At 45.3% G+C, this 16,114-nt stretch overlaps 1 protein-coding gene across 1 annotated transcript in view; it reads right to left on the bottom strand.

Annotated features, from left to right (window-relative positions):
• Positions 1–657: 657 nt before the first annotated feature.
• efna5a (ephrin-A5a) overlaps positions 658–16,114 on the bottom strand; it is a gene marked incomplete at its 5' end in the record, with an annotated part of 62,811 nt that continues 47,354 nt past the window's right edge. Inside the window, 4 exons of the mRNA XM_079234823.1 lie at positions 658–2,093; positions 2,377–2,457; positions 2,559–2,624; positions 8,721–9,013. Coding sequence (XP_079090949.1) covers positions 1,969–2,093; positions 2,377–2,457; positions 2,559–2,624; positions 8,721–9,013 — 565 coding nt within the window. The 3' untranslated portion in view covers positions 658–1,968. The remainder of the gene's footprint in view (positions 2,094–2,376; positions 2,458–2,558; positions 2,625–8,720; positions 9,014–16,114) is intronic.

The raw sequence follows: 16,114 nt of genomic DNA, 5'->3' as shown, positions 1-16,114 counted from the left end.
CGGTCTGGAAAAAGAGGAAAAGAGCGCAGAGCAAATAGCTTTAGTGAGCAGGAGGATGGAAGGCTGTTTTTTCAGATTGTATTGTCAGGATTGGTCGATTTTGGAAAACGGATCACGACCAGGTTGCTTAAAATTAAGGAGAAGAGCAACATGTAGTAATTTAATCGACAGTGGAGCTGATGTGGAATACATGTTTACGACATGACCATTGATCTCAACGGGAGCACTTCAAACGCTTCACATCTCTCGCAGGTCCACAAGAGCAGAGTTTCAGTTCGCCCGAAGAGAACCGGACACCTCGCTCTGCTCATGCCGTCTCTGCCGGTGGTCCAGTTTTGTATTTTTAATTTTTTTCTCCGTCCAGAAATAACCGGTACGAGGGCGCCCCCGGTGTATTTTCTGTGCGGACGCCACTTTACACGACATCAAAGAGGGCAACTGAATCCCCGCCCAACACACACACACACACACAGACACACACAGACACACACACACACACTCACTACCACCTGCTCTGTAACTCGGTCACTGTCTCACCGAAACATCTTTAAGTCAGAAAACGTGCGCTGCTTGAGCCGAGGGAGGAAGAGTAACTCTCCTGATTTAAAAAGAAAAGAAAAGAAGAGAAGAAGACCTCATGTTAGGCATGGACACATCCCTGAACTTTGTAGGACATTTGTCTCTATGTACAATAGTTGTGTTATGACAGTGATTCACAAAAGCAATAGTGTGAAGAGTAAAACTACATTTGTGACATTTTTAATGACATAATCGAAACAGAAGTATTCTACGGTTACTACACCCTGATAGCACATCAGACTCTTTTTTTTTCCTTTTTTCTTTTTCTTCCTGGACTTTGTTAAAAACAATTAAAAGAACATATCAGCGATCAAGCCAAACAGATACATAGACCGTTCTCAGTGTTTTTTGTATGATTGTATCAAAACAACGGCGTAATATGAACTAACGTAATGGGTAAGTGTGGTTGTTTTTTTTGTTTTTTTTATTGCCTTTCTACTGTACTTACAGACTAAACCAGAACAGAAAAAAAGCACGAGGACTTCACAATAAATAGGAAAATACATTTTGCCTGGCAAAATACCAAATCCACTTCAAATATTTTACTGTACACCCGTGTTGGCTGCTACAATTGAATTAGGTGAATTGTTAAAAAAACAAAAACAGAAACAAACACTATTAATCGATCATTAATTCGGCCCTATCCAAAACACTAAAAGATGAGTGCTTCTTTAAACTTCTTTACGCTCAACATCCGACTCCTTTATAACCTGAGAGGAAGGTTAAGTCATCAAAGGCCCACGCCCTCGGCAACCGTCTCTAAGTGACAACATCCGTCTCCTTTTTTTGTCTTTCCGTTGGCCTGCACGTGACGCGTCGCTCCCGGATATTCTTCCAAACCTTCTTTCACTTCGACGTGAGATATTTTTTTTATCTTATTGTTGCATGTCGGGGGGTTACGTGATGTCTTCCTAAACTAAAACAACACAAAAAATGTTAAAAGTCTGTAAACTTTTGAGGGATCCTGCTGTGCTTCTTTGCCATTCAAGCTGAAGAGAGAACTCACTGGCTGTGTAGTTTGTGTTCTGCGCGTGTATATGTCTGAAAGCATGTACGTGTGCTTGTCTTTGATATCGGCGTACTGTGAACAGTAGCGAGGCCAACGGGTGAGAGACTGCGCCTCTTTCACCTCGGGGCGCCTCGGCCGTCGGCACCCATCAAAAAGTCAAGAATCACTCTAGTTGTCGAGTCCCAAAAACAACGAGGGCTTCGGCGTCGAAGTCCCTCCCTCTCTCTTTTCACCGAGAGAGATTGTCAGTGTGTTTTTTGTATTTTTTTTTGTATTATTATTTCAAAAAGTGCTCCTTGAGGGGGGAGGGGTTGCAGGGTAAGGTGGCCTCTGGTCCAATCAGGACAGTCCGTTCCTGGGGGATTCCTCAGACTGTGGCGCTATAAAGACAAGATGGCAGCCAAGAGTGTGAGGGCGGAGCTGAGCAGGAGGGCCGAGGTGTGGCGCCGCCCGGCGGAGTTCACGTCCCTCCGAGCCGGCTCTGGTGACTCGGGGCCGATGCCGTCTGAAGGGAAAGAATTGGAAATCGAAAGCCGTTTTAATAACAGTCTGCCATACATCTGCGGATCATATATTTGCAATAAAAAATCTGTCATTTTTATAAATGAATAGTGACGTGATGCTAACAGTAGAGAGTGTGTGCGTGTCAAGTCACGAATGGTGATGGATAAAATTCAAGGAAGAGAAAAGAATAGAAAGAACACACACACACACACACACACACACACACACACACACACACACACACACACGCTCGCTAACATCATGTACTGTGCATTCCCACCGACCTCTTGGTTCTAGGGAGTTTTGACTGTTGTCGTCAAAATCGACCCCTTCCTGCACGGTGCCCGGGCTTTTCACACAATTGTCTGAAAAACAAAGAGGAGAGAGGATATGGAGATTAGGGAACTCCAACGTCACTCGTACACGGTGCCGATCGCAGGCCGAGACTCAACAACGTGCGACTCACTTTGAGGCCTGACGAAGACTTTGAGTCGAAGGCAGCTCCTCCTCCCCTTGTCGTCAGTGATGGAGGCTGTGGAGACATCGCACAAAAAACACCTTCAGCATGTTGCGCAACACCTCCCTTTGTCTGATCTGGGGTTGTGTGATTATGCGGATTCATTTTACAGAAACAAAACAGTTTTGTTAGAACAAATGAAAATAGAGCAGTTTATTATTTGACAACAACGCCTTCACTTTCATATTCTACTAAACATACAGAATAAAGGAAAATCTCTTTCATGGTCAGAATTACACCTTTTTTTGTACAGCTGCTTGCGTTGACCATTCTGGCATATTTGCATTAACTACAGTGTTTATAATGAAGGTCTCAAAAGGAGGCACACTACATGTTGGACCTCGACCGGCCTTTGATCGCCGTGTCTCCAGGCTAAGACAAGATCACCCGATCAGCATCTCGAAAGGCAACAATATTCCAGCCGGACTTTTGTGATCCTATACATTTCTGCAAAACCACTCAATATTCTCCATTCACTTCACAACTTCACCCCTTCACTCTCTTCAATCTACCTTCATTCATAAACATCGGCGAAACTGTGTTGAACAATCTGACAAGGTCGATTTGATTGTATTTTATTTTGTTTAATTTCTTTGCTCCATCAGTGGTATTCCACACTTATCCCCTTTAAATACAGTCTGAAGAGCTTCATCTCTCCTTCTGTACTCCCCTCTCATCGTGATGCGAGAGCCTTTCTGTTCCATATTTCATGATATGAAACAACTCAATGTCACCCTCGTATTTCCAAGTCTAATTTGTCCAGAGGCAGTCATTTCTGCAGATGAGTGACGTGCTGTTATGCCCACCTGCAAAATCTAATTTCCTCCGCTTCCTGATTGTGAAAGGCAGAGATTAAAAAGATTAAAAACTCTTTTTTTTCTCTCTCCGGGTTGCTACGATTGTTTTGCAGCGCTAACAAAACAAATTAGTTTCAAGTAGTGCAGAGGACCACGTCGCTGATAGAGTCTCCAGCTGTGACCGATGACTGCGACTCCTGTGTGCGCTTTTGTCAAGAACATTTTTATGTCTTGTCTGACCTTAAGTTCATCCCACTTCAGATTTTCTCCTTTTACTTTTTTTGTACTTCTCCCCACGGGTCTCGATACTCTGACCTCTGGGATCCTCCGGCGGCCATTGCAGAGTCTCTCAAACTGCTTTTAATCTGACCACACACACACACACACAACCTGGAGGGAGGCCGTGTGGCATGTCCGTAGTTTGTCCTCAGACACTCCTCTATCCTTCACCCAGACGCTTGGTGTGATGGATTCTGGCCGCGTGCGTTGAATCCCTGATAAAAGCAAACCGTGTCAGTGTTTCCACTGTCGCAGATGACTCCGGCTCTCATTTCAAAAGGCACTTTATCAGATGCGGCGCGGCTGCGAGAGGAGATAAAAAAAAAATCATCTTTTATAACTTCACTATGAGGGGAATATTGGAAGTGAAGCAGCAGAGGGAGGAAATAAAGGAGAGACAGAGTCGGTGTCAATCACGGCCGCTTCTGTCTGTGTCAGCGGGTATCGAGTAACTTACCTCACGCTCCGGCGGTGGCTGCAACAGACGGGGAGAATTCACCGTCTCAGATTCTGTCTCTGAACTCGACTGGCCAAAAAGCCCCCGTCTTTGTCTCTCTTTATGCCTCTCGTGCTTCTGCTCGCTTGGCTGCCGTTATCTATCTCTCACTCGCTATAAAAAGTCTACTTCTGCAGTTTTGCACGGACGTCTTGGGGGACAGATATATCAAGACCCATTGTAGGACAGAAGAAAGCTCTGATAGTTTTCTTTTTTTTCTTCAATATAGGGTTTAAACTCACAATCATATTGGTTGTCAGATAATCTCTTGATGATGTGCCATTTAAATGATTGATCTTTTGAGTTTATAAAATGGGAAAAATTGTAATTTTCCGAATCAGTTGATCATTTGAGCACTAACGCAGATCAATATGTCCAAATACGAGATGTATTAAACTGCAAGTAAGCAGAGCAACCATCCATATGTCTCCCACTACAGTGCAATGAAACAGACGGTCTACATATGTTAGAAGGAAACCGTCTGTGCTGCAATAAAGACGTCACGCATCAGCGGTAACAGTAGCTGCAGTCGCTTTTCAGATGGTAAAAAGGCCAAATTAAAAGTGTAAAAAAAACAAACAGATTTTCCATAAAACACAACAACTCTTGTTTTATTTTGGTAATTCACCGTGCTATAAGCAGGATAATGCACCCCGAGGTGTCGTATATGTGGAGACCTCGTCATGCGTTATCTCTGGTGTGCCGTGGCCAGCTTGTTAGTGCATTGATGGTTTTTAATGTGGAGGCAGTAGCACATTTTTCTGCGTTTTCAAACTTTTGGCCAATCATTTGTTCAGGCGTGTGGTCATTATACATATCCAACGCTCACAAGTCCTGTGTTAGTTTGACCCAACCTGTCCACCCCAAGCAGACTTTCTCACACCTTACATTGGAGTGAGTTGAAAGCTTGGTGCATCGGTATCAGATGCAGAGAGGCACTGATCGGGTGTGAAATTGGGTGTGAAATTGGTTAGCGTTTCAGTGATTTGGATTATTTGTCAGGTGACTTTTAAAGATCTGATCCGTTTAAAGAGCCCGTGGAAGATCCTTCATCTCCAAAACGTCCGATTCCCAGCTGTGGAAGATCTTTTCTTCCTTCTTTGTTTTTCTGTAACTCACTCTCGTTTTTAATCTTTCTCTGACATTGTGTCACACCGTCTTCCTCTCATCTCACTTTCTCACCCTCTCCCTCTCTCCTCCCATACCACAATCCCCTTGCAAATTCCAACTCGCACACAATTACCCGACTGTCTCTCTTCCTTTCTCTCATGTCTGCCACTGAGGTCAGAGTCTGGCTTTTCTGTCCTCGAGCAACACAGCCGTGCTTCGCCGTGATTGTAACTCCAGCTCCGACTGCAACTCTAGACCCAGCGTTAGTCAGGTCACCCGGCCGCCGCCGCCGCCTCACCATGACGACGGTAGACCTCTCGTTCACACGCTCAGACACATGTTTACACGTTCCGTCATGTGCCACATGGGCGCGTGATCGTCGCGATCGCGCATTCAGGCCTGGCGACGCACATCGTAGATCCATAAACAGGCCGGGATGCCTGTGTAAGGCCCAGCTTCGGTGTGACTGTGAGGTGAATTAGACGGATCCTGATATAAATACTGAGGGATCAGATGTTTTTCTTGTGATGATTGGTTTATCTTGGGGAACAAAGCCCTTTTGTCTTTGCTTCAGCCCCGAGAAGCTACAGGGAAACTGTTGGGGCCCTGTGCTGAGGGGGGGGTTCATGTCATTATCGATGTAGATCTGCACTGGCTGTACAGAGCGGGACCCGGGCGTTTGAAGCGCGAGGGCTTTACAGGGAGACAGTCATCTCTCTCGCACAGGGAGAGCCAGACTCTCAACTGTCTCCTCTGAAAATTGGATTTCTATCCCCTGAGATTAGGATCAGGCTTTCCCCGCTCCGCCGAGGCTCTGTTAGAAAAACATGCCGCCCTCTGAGGCCACGAGAAGCTCGCGGCACAGACCTGGTCGTCATCTCGGTGACCTTTGACCTCCTCGGACCAGCCGCAATACTGATCCCACACCGGGGCGGCTTTCCCTCTGGGTGTTCGTCTGTCTGCCAGACGGGCAGGCCCTTAGCCAACTGCAGGTGTCTATTTGACGTGTCTCCTCCCCCTTGCCTGAGGCGGATGATGATCACCACGGAGGAGGACAAAGGGGTGTCTGTCTCCATTGAGACGAGCAGACATGAATCTCCCCTTCAATGTGTTATTTACATGCCCACTTAGAGATTCCAAAACCATATTATATATACAATACTGGTATTAACTATCAGCTATTGTTAGGCTTTGTTAGAGCAAGACACAGTCAACATGTGATTTGACAGCAACACCGGCAGCTGATAAAACACCGTTTAGTGCCACGCAGTGGAGGATGAAGAAAAAACAACAACAACAATCTGGTAAAATATGATTTTCATGTGTGACAGCAATACTTATTTTCTCACAAACCCAATATAAGCTTCAATGCTCCGAAGGACGAGTAAGAAAGTCAAGGGAAACTGTTTTGGAAAATCTATCTTGTTCTTTGTTAAAGTCAAAGGTACAATCCCATCTGTGGACGTTAAAAGTGTTTTGGTACAAAACAAGTCTGTCGATCCACCGCTGACTGCTTGCTAAGGCTAACGATTACACACATTCGGCAACTCAAAGCTGCACTCATCGATATTTCTACACTAACAATGGATCAAATTACGACATGTGATGTGAAAGAGCAGCTAAGGCTCATGGGTATTGTTGTAGTAGTTGGACAAGAAAATAGGATTTCTCCCAAAATGAAATTGAAATATAAATATAGCTATTGGCCACAGCATCAATCAATGGTATTGTTACATGATCCAGGTGAAGCTGCATTCTATGTGGAGGGAATAAGACGTTACTATTAAAACAAAACTCCCAAAAGGGAAAAAGCTCTTCTTTCTGAGTATTATGTGAAATGTTCTGACTATAAGGTTAGGTATGAAGCCTTAGGATGATAGGGTGTCTCTGTCTTTTGTTATTTCTTCCCATGCTCAGATCATGAGTTCCCAGAAGGGAGACAAGTGTCTTTAGTGAACAAGGATCTGATGGATGAGTCATTAATCTGAGTCAGCGCAAAGATGGTCCATATGGCCTGAAACATCCAGAAGGACTGCTCTCTCTGCCTCTCTCCCTCTTTTTCTCTCTGAAAGATCAATCATCATCAAATATTACGAGAACATCGTCACTTAGTTTCACATCAACCAGAGCCAACTGAACTAATTAAGCACAATTCGGCAATCTAGGATTTTTCTTATCGCCGTCCAAGAAATTGCAAACAATTCTGCGGCAAGGCTAGCAGACCACACTCCCCCTCAACACTAAACAGTACAGTCATGTTTATGCGATGGAGTCAAGTAGACTAGCCAACGGGTGCGGAAATCCAACGGAAACATCTAGGGAAGGGCAATACATCACAATACAAAATACTGCAACAGAAATACAGCTTTAGATGTGCTTTAAATCGCACGAGGCGTATCTTGATGATTGTGTGATCCCAGGAGCATGCTCGTAACACCGGCCAAGACCAGAAAGTGTTGAAGGACATGAGGAGAGCAAATTCTCCAGCGACTGATATTTTATCATCAATTTCACTGCTACAAAAGGTTTGAATCAGGGATATGCATTTCAACACAAAATAATCAGCCTCTGGATTCCTATAAAACATAAAAAAGGCTCATCTGACCGGTCTCAAAGTTTCAGGAACCTTAAAAAAAAAAAAAAAAAAACTGTTCTGGGTCAAGAAGCAAGGCCAAAAAGTTCCACTGATACTGCAATGACTGCACCTAGAAACACTTTCTCCATACTTCCTCTACCTAGTCCCTTTTGGATTTGATATCTTTCTATTTTTACTCTGTTTGTAATGCCAAGGTTGTCTTTTCATTGACTTTTGCAATTCTTACAATAAAGTTCCTCTGACCACAGTCTGCTAAATAGCAAAAATCCCCGTATTGTTTGTAAATAGCAAAACATCCCCGTTTCTCCTTTAGTCCCTCTCTTCTGCCCCTGTAGGGCTCTGACTTCACTTATGAAAACACAAGACTTCCCAGCTGTTTGTTTTCCCCGAGTCTTCTCACGAGGAGGGGAAACTGAGCTCTGCCAGTCCTCAACAAAAGACACTTCAGACAAGACCTCGACAGTAGAGATGTTTTGCTCCCTCTGGCTTGTGTTTTGTCTTGGCGCTCATTCCAAGGACTTGCAACAACACAACCCCAACATAGCTGCTGTCTCTTTGCAAGGTTCCAAAATGAAATCGATATTGATATTCGGATTTAACTTCCAGTTAAAGTTGGGTATCATAAATATGACTTACTGCTGATACCAGAGTTTCAGTAGTGATACCAGAACATACATTTTTGGGTAATTCCTTTTGAGTAATATAACATTGTTTCGTTAACAGGAGAAGCCAAAGTTTTTAAAACAAGCAGCCGTACAAGAAAAAGGTGCAAAATTGGCAAACTGACCTCTTACTCTGTAGTATTTGTTTTTTTTAAAGATAAGCATACTCACAGATGTAATAATATTCCCTGCCAGGGCGGAACTCAAAGCCCAAGGAGAAGGGAGTAAAGAGCTGGAACTTCTCGGAGAACTTCAGCGGCCCGTTGGGCGACAGCGGCCTGTTGCACTCCCAGCGCTTGAAGCCCTTGGCGGTGTGGTCGCAGGAGCTGTAGCCATCGTAGTTCACCATGTAGAGGATGTAGCGCTCGGCCCGGTCATCAGAGACCGGGCCGACGTAGTGCGGACAGTAGACGTCGAGGTAGTCGTTGATGCAGACGTCGATGTGGTAATCGCCTCGGTAAAACCTGGAGGACGGAGAGAAGGAAAAGAGGCAAATGTGAATATGGGGTTTGTAAAGAAAAAACATCAAATCTGCGTGAACAGTATTTTAGGGTAAAGTCTTTAGAAGGAATTCACAGTCCTTCAAGAGTGTGATTACCGACTGTTAAAAAGACATTTGAACATTTTGCCTTTAAAGTTTTCTTTTTTTTCACATAAATAAAAGAAAGTTGGGACTCTTACACTTCTACTTATCGGGGTCAATCAATGTGTTCCAGTCTCAAGTAAAATCTTCAGGGAGTCTCAGGTAAGTCGATTCTTAAGTCTTTACTTTGGTCACTTGAAGGTACCCTATTAAGTTTTTCACCATTAGTTTTTATGTGTGCGTCGAGGACGCTGTTCCACTGATTGACAGGTGGCCGAAGAAACGCAGCAATGCACAAGCAAAAGACAGTAAAAAAAAAAGACTGCAAGCAAAGACGATGTGGACGTAAACATTCTTATCTCGGCTTCCTCGAGCTCGTACGAGTGTGCGCCACTTACGAATAAATGTGTTTCTAGCTTGAGGCCCGTTGTGTCCGCAGCTCAGTAAACGCAAACATGATCTTATTAATGGGCCTTTCAAAGAAGCATGTGAGCCTACATGACTGGATTTAATTGTTTCTAATCCACAGTGAGGGCACTTTTCTGTACATCAGCAATAATAATACCATGATTAATCGGTTATTGGTGAGGTGATCGTTCTGTATGTTTATGTATGCAATGATAATTCCCATGCGATCTATGAACTTGACCTTTGTAATGATTTATTAACCCAATGAAAACATGCTGAGCGTGCATGTTCTCTCTGCTGCAGCCTGCTTTGTGTTTTGTACACGGCTAACATTCAAGACCCCGCCACCCCTCCAACGAAGCAGGGAATTTGCTCAAGGGTACATTGGCAGCAGCTGCTCAAGTGGGAGGATGGTTGCTCATTGATTTGTTTGGGGAGTCTCTGCCCATCTCGCTCCTTGATGACACGTCCTCAAAAGGGTTTCCGAGTGCTCCAACGCAAAACGTCAAGAGCCGATACTTCGGGTATCTTAGCGAGGCCGCAGCTGAAGAAAACCTTCCCACAGGTGCTCGGAAATTCAGGCTGGACTGTGAATAAGACATTCACCGGCTCTGGTTCTGTTTACAAGATCTCATCACGTCAGACTCAATCTACTCGAGCCTCTTGTGAGACTCAACTGAATCCCTCTCCCCGTGCTACACACACCCGCCCCGGCAGAAACCTCAAGCCAGTCAGCTCTAAGCCATATATCAATGTTGGTGCTCGGCAGTGATGACTTATGCTGGTGCTGAAATTAAAGTCCCCTAGCGTTACAGGGCTAATCCCCTGGTTAGCATGTGCTTTTAGCAGCGTTAAGAGGATCCCCCTGCAGAATGAGATTTTCATTAGCCTGATATGACAGCTTGATGTAGGAGCCCCTCGTGGAATCTCTGGGGTCTGGGAAAATGAGGCCTGTTCTCAAGCCTCGCCTAGAAACGGGCCCCAAGATTTTTCGCCGGGTGTTTACTGTAAACCGAGTGGACGCACAAGTTGGGGGGGGGGGGGGGGTGAGAAAAGTGCAGCGGCGAGATATGCCAGGTATTCATTCCTGAGGAGAGTGATTGGAAACATATATTCCCATAGGCGCCGTATAAGGTTGCATTTCTGAGGCTTTTAGCGGAGACGGATAACGCTTGGACGGCCGACTGGTTGTGTCTCTATAGCTGCTAATGGCTGCGGTTCAGTATCACTGACATACTGCGAATGTCTTCAATGCTCCACCTCTGTTCATTGACACAGTGAGGGCCGTCGGGGGGGGGAGGGGGTGACGGGCCAGATACCGTGTTGGAGCACGCAGCGCGGCTGACGATCAGATACGGGGTGAACTTGTTTTTACCTCCGCGGTCACACCGGGCCTCGCAGGCAACTGGATCAGACATTACGCATACTCCCTGCTCCTCGCCAAAAGGAAATGGCAGCACCCGTCAGCTGATCTGAGGCCAGGTGAGACGGGAAGGGAGGGTAGGATGGAGATTCAGCTGTTGCTGCTGACACGTATGTACATGCTGGGGTTTTCGGGGGAGGGGTGTATGAGCGGCGTGAAGGGAGGTGTGCTCGTCGCGGCCTGCTGGGGGTATCATGTTGTCGTTACACAGATTGTAAATGTGCCGCGGGATTAGTGGTCGTCCTACTGGGTTTGCCACAAACGAGCGGATGGCGTGCGTGCATGCCGGATAGCGGGGCGTGTGGGTGTCTCATGGCATCAGCAGCCGTATTCTAATCTTTTTCGCTCTCTAATTATAGTCTGGTCAAACGTGAAACCAAAGCCCTTGTTTTCCCTTCCAGTTTTTTCCCCTTTTTCCCCTTCAGCACCAGCTGGGCGCTCTGGCTCCAGGCAGGCACAGCATGGCCTCCCTCAGCCTCCAGTTTCAGAGCCGCTCGCTGATATTATGACTACCAGGGGTCAACCGGCTCCACGGTATCATGTCCTCAGCCAGAAGCACTGTGGGGTAGCCTGCTTTGTCCCCCCGGTGTTTTTACTAAGCCTTAAATGTTAGTTTCAACCTCACAAGTGTCATTGGCTGTCAATCAAATCTGACCCAGAAGTAGCAGTTAAGATTAGACAGGATTACGAAGAGTTTGTAACTAAAGTCTTTGTGAAAGAGAGAGAGAGAGAGAGGTGGGGAAAAAAGTGATGTTGAACCCTGGATACTTCAGATGTGGAGTTAGGACAGCGTTTACTCCTGGCTTCAACACGCATCTCATCACTGACCACTTCGGATTGGATTTCATTCTACGCTTCAGAGCAGTGATTTAGTTCGACGTTTCATAATTCTGAAGCTCATTGAAAGAACTTTCATCCAAAGAAAAGTTCTCATAAAATTATTGACGGTGACCTATGGGGACTTTCCAGAGACGTTCTGAAAGTTGCTCTTGAATTGTAATTGTAATTCTCAGTCCCCTGTGCTTAGAGGACTGAGCCCTTTATTACTCGGGAAATGAGGAAATAGGAAAAAAAATGATAAAATCAGTAAAAAAGTATTATTATTTAACAATAAATTGTTGGTATTTCCAGTTTATAGTTTAACAACATTGCTGGATGGAATTGGTGGGGTGAATCAGTTCTTTATAATTCTGTTGAGGCCGCTACACCTGTTGCACTATGATGCTTATCCAACAATCAAAATCATTTCTCAAACTAATTTGCGCATGCAGCGTTTATGATGGAAAAACAATAGTTACAGCTACACTTTCATAATGCAACATTATAAATCAAATATCGACAGCCCCAAGTGACATTATAACAGTCATCCAGACACCTGAATGGACAGCACTGAGTCACCACTCATGACCAAACAGTTGGTTGACTGCTTTATCTGAACCTCCCTGCCACAAAAGACCAAGACGTACACATTCCTACGGGATACAAAATATAGAAACAATATGGAGTGATGAGAAAAAGCCTTTGTGGACCGCAGCCAGGGGAAGAGGATGCGTAAGTGGTGTTTAAGGGAAAGAATAACAAAACAAAAACAGAACACGAGTATGTCTCAGCCGACCGGGGTCAGGGGTTGCAGCTTTGGCTGAGGGCGACGTCTCTGTGTAGAATCAGTGCATCCCACTTTGCACATGTAGTTGGGGCGATCACTTTCTCATTCTTGCCTTGAAGGCATATTTATATCCCCCATCCATTTATGATCGCTTCACCAGAGAGGCATTTGGATGGCACTTCTGAAGAGGCTCAAATGTGGCCAAACACATGTACAACCTAAATCTAGAAATATGGGCCCAAGGTGTTTGTTACAAAAGACTATAAAAACGCACAGTGAGAGCAGCGAGGGTGCCAACACATGAGACAGATGTGTGCCAGATGTTTGCTGTATAGATGTTTTTGAGTAGCGGCAATGAAATATTGATAAGACACGGAGCCATAAACACACAGCCCGGCTCAAGATGTGGTCGGATAAGATGACATTTCATCTCTCAATGTCTTCTGGTTTCTTCTTTTGAGCGGCCTAAACCAGAGACTTTCTCTTGCTGATCTGGACTGTGATCTCTGCTATCTGTACCCTGAGACTCGGAGAGCATCTGTTAACCCCCGTCTCTCCCCGGCCGTGGGCTGGCCCGCAGCCGTGAGAAACCTTTTATTTCATTTACCGAGCCGTAAACTGTCGGCAGTGTTCGCAGGCCTCAGCAACAGGGTTTCTTCACTTCCATTACCAGCGAGGTTTATTCGTCTGTTTTTCTCGAAAAATGCCTTTGTTGTTACAGGCTATTTAGTGAGTCATTAAGCCTTCACGGGGCTGATCGAGGCAATTTCAACAGTTGTGTTTTCCTTTTGGCGGCGCTCTGAGCAGCAGGACGCGCTGAAAGCCGGTCGAGGGTTCGGGGGGGTTGATGGCAGGAGGCAGGAAGAACGATCAGGCCAACAAACAAGAGCACGGTTCAGCAGTTCGAAATGTGTCATAATGAGCCATTAACAAAATAAAAGCACCTCAATCCATTCGTCTCGGGGATTAATGATCCCTGATTGGTTGCATTACTCGCGGCCAGTTGGAGGGGCTTATCAATGAATCAGTAACTGGAGCTCTTAACAAAGCACACACCGATAGATAATCCCTCTTTTCAGAGCGCTCCCCCAGCTTGTTTGCTTTCTTCATCCCCTTCTGTTGTGTTATTGTCTCTGTGGCCTGGCACAGGTAAGGTATGGGCAGAGCCACTGTGGAGAGCAAGGGGAGGGGGAGTGGAAGAGAAGGATGTAGTGGACAAGAGGGAAAGTAAAAGGCAGGAGAAGGAGAGAAGTATTGAGGAAAAGTGGAAGAAGAAAGAACGCATGGCTGTAGCGTTCAGAAAAACTTAATTCAAGGCCTTAAACCTTCATGAACTTTGTCTCTATTTGCTCTCTATTTAGTACCAAATTACAGAGATTAAAAATTCATCTCCATGTTGCCCAGACAATAAAAAATCTGGTTAGAACTCTTTATGTATTTATTTTCTTAATTTTGTTTGTGTGGGAGTTGTACTTTTTCTCATAATTCACACCGTCTACATTACAACTGATATATTTAGGCAAACATCTATTATTATTATTATTATTTGGTTGCCATTAGAGTGGTCATATTTGAATCTAAGAGTCTAAAAATAGTGGATTCAGCCCAAAAATATATTAGGCAAAACTGTAGATTCCCACAGATGTGCTGAAATACCCAAATCCCGCCTTCCCCAAAAAATACAGCAGACTGGAAAAGAATGGCAGCTCTACCTCCTTGTGTGGTAGAATAGAGGAAAAAAGGAAGATTGTAGGTGGTGACAAGATGGTGGAAAACAGTAGGAGGGGAAAATAAATGACAGGAATGAGGAGTAGAGGGGAAAGTTAGAGAAAATAGAAAAGTGCGCAAATAGGAGAGAAGCCAGGGAAGAGAAGGATGGAGAAAATGAGAAGCGAGAAGGAGAGGAGAAGAGGAAACCAAAGTGGAGGGAAGGAAGGAAGGAAGGAAGGAAAGAAGAGGGCAGGGAGGAAGGGAGCAAAGAAAGTGATGAGGAAGAAAAAGAATGTGGAGAGAAAGTAAAAGGGAGGAGGAGAAGAAGATAAAGCCCTCCTGTTGTTTTCCTTATGAACACACTTGGGTCAGACGAGGGGCAGCTTCCCAGGGTGATTCCACAAAGAGAGAGAAGAGGAGATGCTTTCAGCCCACAGAAACACATGAAGCTCCTGTCCTCACACACACAAACACACTAATGTCTGCACTGAAAGACACGAGAGCACACAAGCCGCAGACGTCACGCTGCTTCTATATCCAGTCCCTCAATTTACTCCTCCACAAAACCCAGAACCGTCTGTAGTTCCTGATTATAGCCTCTAGGGGGAACTCTTTATGGGGCCAAGAAGGGGTAATCGTGCCCCCCGGTCATGTGACGTGATGTCACCAGATGGGCTCCGCCCGTGCCGTTGCCCTCGGGGTTGGTGGGGGTCTCGATCTCCCTTCCTCCACCTGTCCTATCATTCATAGCCGGTTCGCCGCTGGGAAGCTAAAGGCCATTATTACTTAGTTAGGCTAATTATATACACACATCTGTCGGTGGACGCACAGATACACGCAGAATGTATTTGAACACATCATGCGTCTGCCAGGGGGCTCGGTCCGACTGGGCGTTGACAGCAGAGAGATGAGGGGGGAGGGGGGGGTCTGTAAAGTATAGGTATAGACAGTTCTGTTTCTGTGTGTTTTTTTCCAGCTGGGAACACAACCAGGGAGGTGAATAATTGGCCTCAGATTGAAAACACATTGCTGCTTGTGGGAAGGCACCTTCGGTAGTTAAAAAATAAAACAGAGGCTGGAGAGGTAGAGAGAAAGAGAGAGGAAGAATGAGAGCGGATGGTCTTGTTTATGGATCCTGGTGGTCCCGACTGTGCCAATCGCTAACTCGTCCTTCAATGCAGCTGCAGCCACACTGTGTGCCAGGCTGGTCCACGCAGACAGAGGCCGTGTTATGTAAAGCTTCATGTATATTCTAATCGCTTGAAAACTATAGGCCCTGCTGTGTTCAGGCCGTCGCTTTGAGAAAAAAACGATACTTTTTGCAGAGTTCTCATCAGTAAAATGTTGCCTAAACACAGGCACTCTATTTCAGGTTTTTGTTTTTGGGGTCCATAATTTAGCTTCTGAGGAGAAGTTTTTCTGGAAGGAACTGTAATTTAATTGCATTGTTATTAAAGAATTTCCTTGAGAGAAAAGCTGCATGTAAAGAAGTCCAGCCCAGAGGTTCAGGAGCCTATTTCATGACGTTGGCGGATTCAAGAGGAAGAGCTTAAACAGGAAGGGTCAAAACTGAGGCAGCAGGGGCCGAGGCATCCTGACTCTTTAGCCCCTCGCATGGGTAAAGTTCCACGAACACTGGAGCCGACATTTCCCATAACGCAACCAAATACCTTCTTTCATCAGAGCCCATTTGCCTGGTATGTGCCCATTTCATTCAAACGCGATGCTCCCAGTTAATGGCCAGTTTAAGATTACCCTGATGACATCACTATGACATCCTCTGGGTTATTTTCCCATGCTTTGGAAAGGGTTTTCACTGAGAGTTACTAACCATG

The sequence above is a fragment of the Taurulus bubalis genome, assembly GCF_910589615.1.
Source record: "Taurulus bubalis genome assembly, chromosome: 19".
NCBI lineage: Eukaryota > Metazoa > Chordata > Actinopteri > Perciformes > Cottidae > Taurulus > Taurulus bubalis.
The sequence above is the reverse complement of the archived record's forward strand: the minus strand, read 5'-3'. Positions and strand labels throughout refer to the sequence as shown.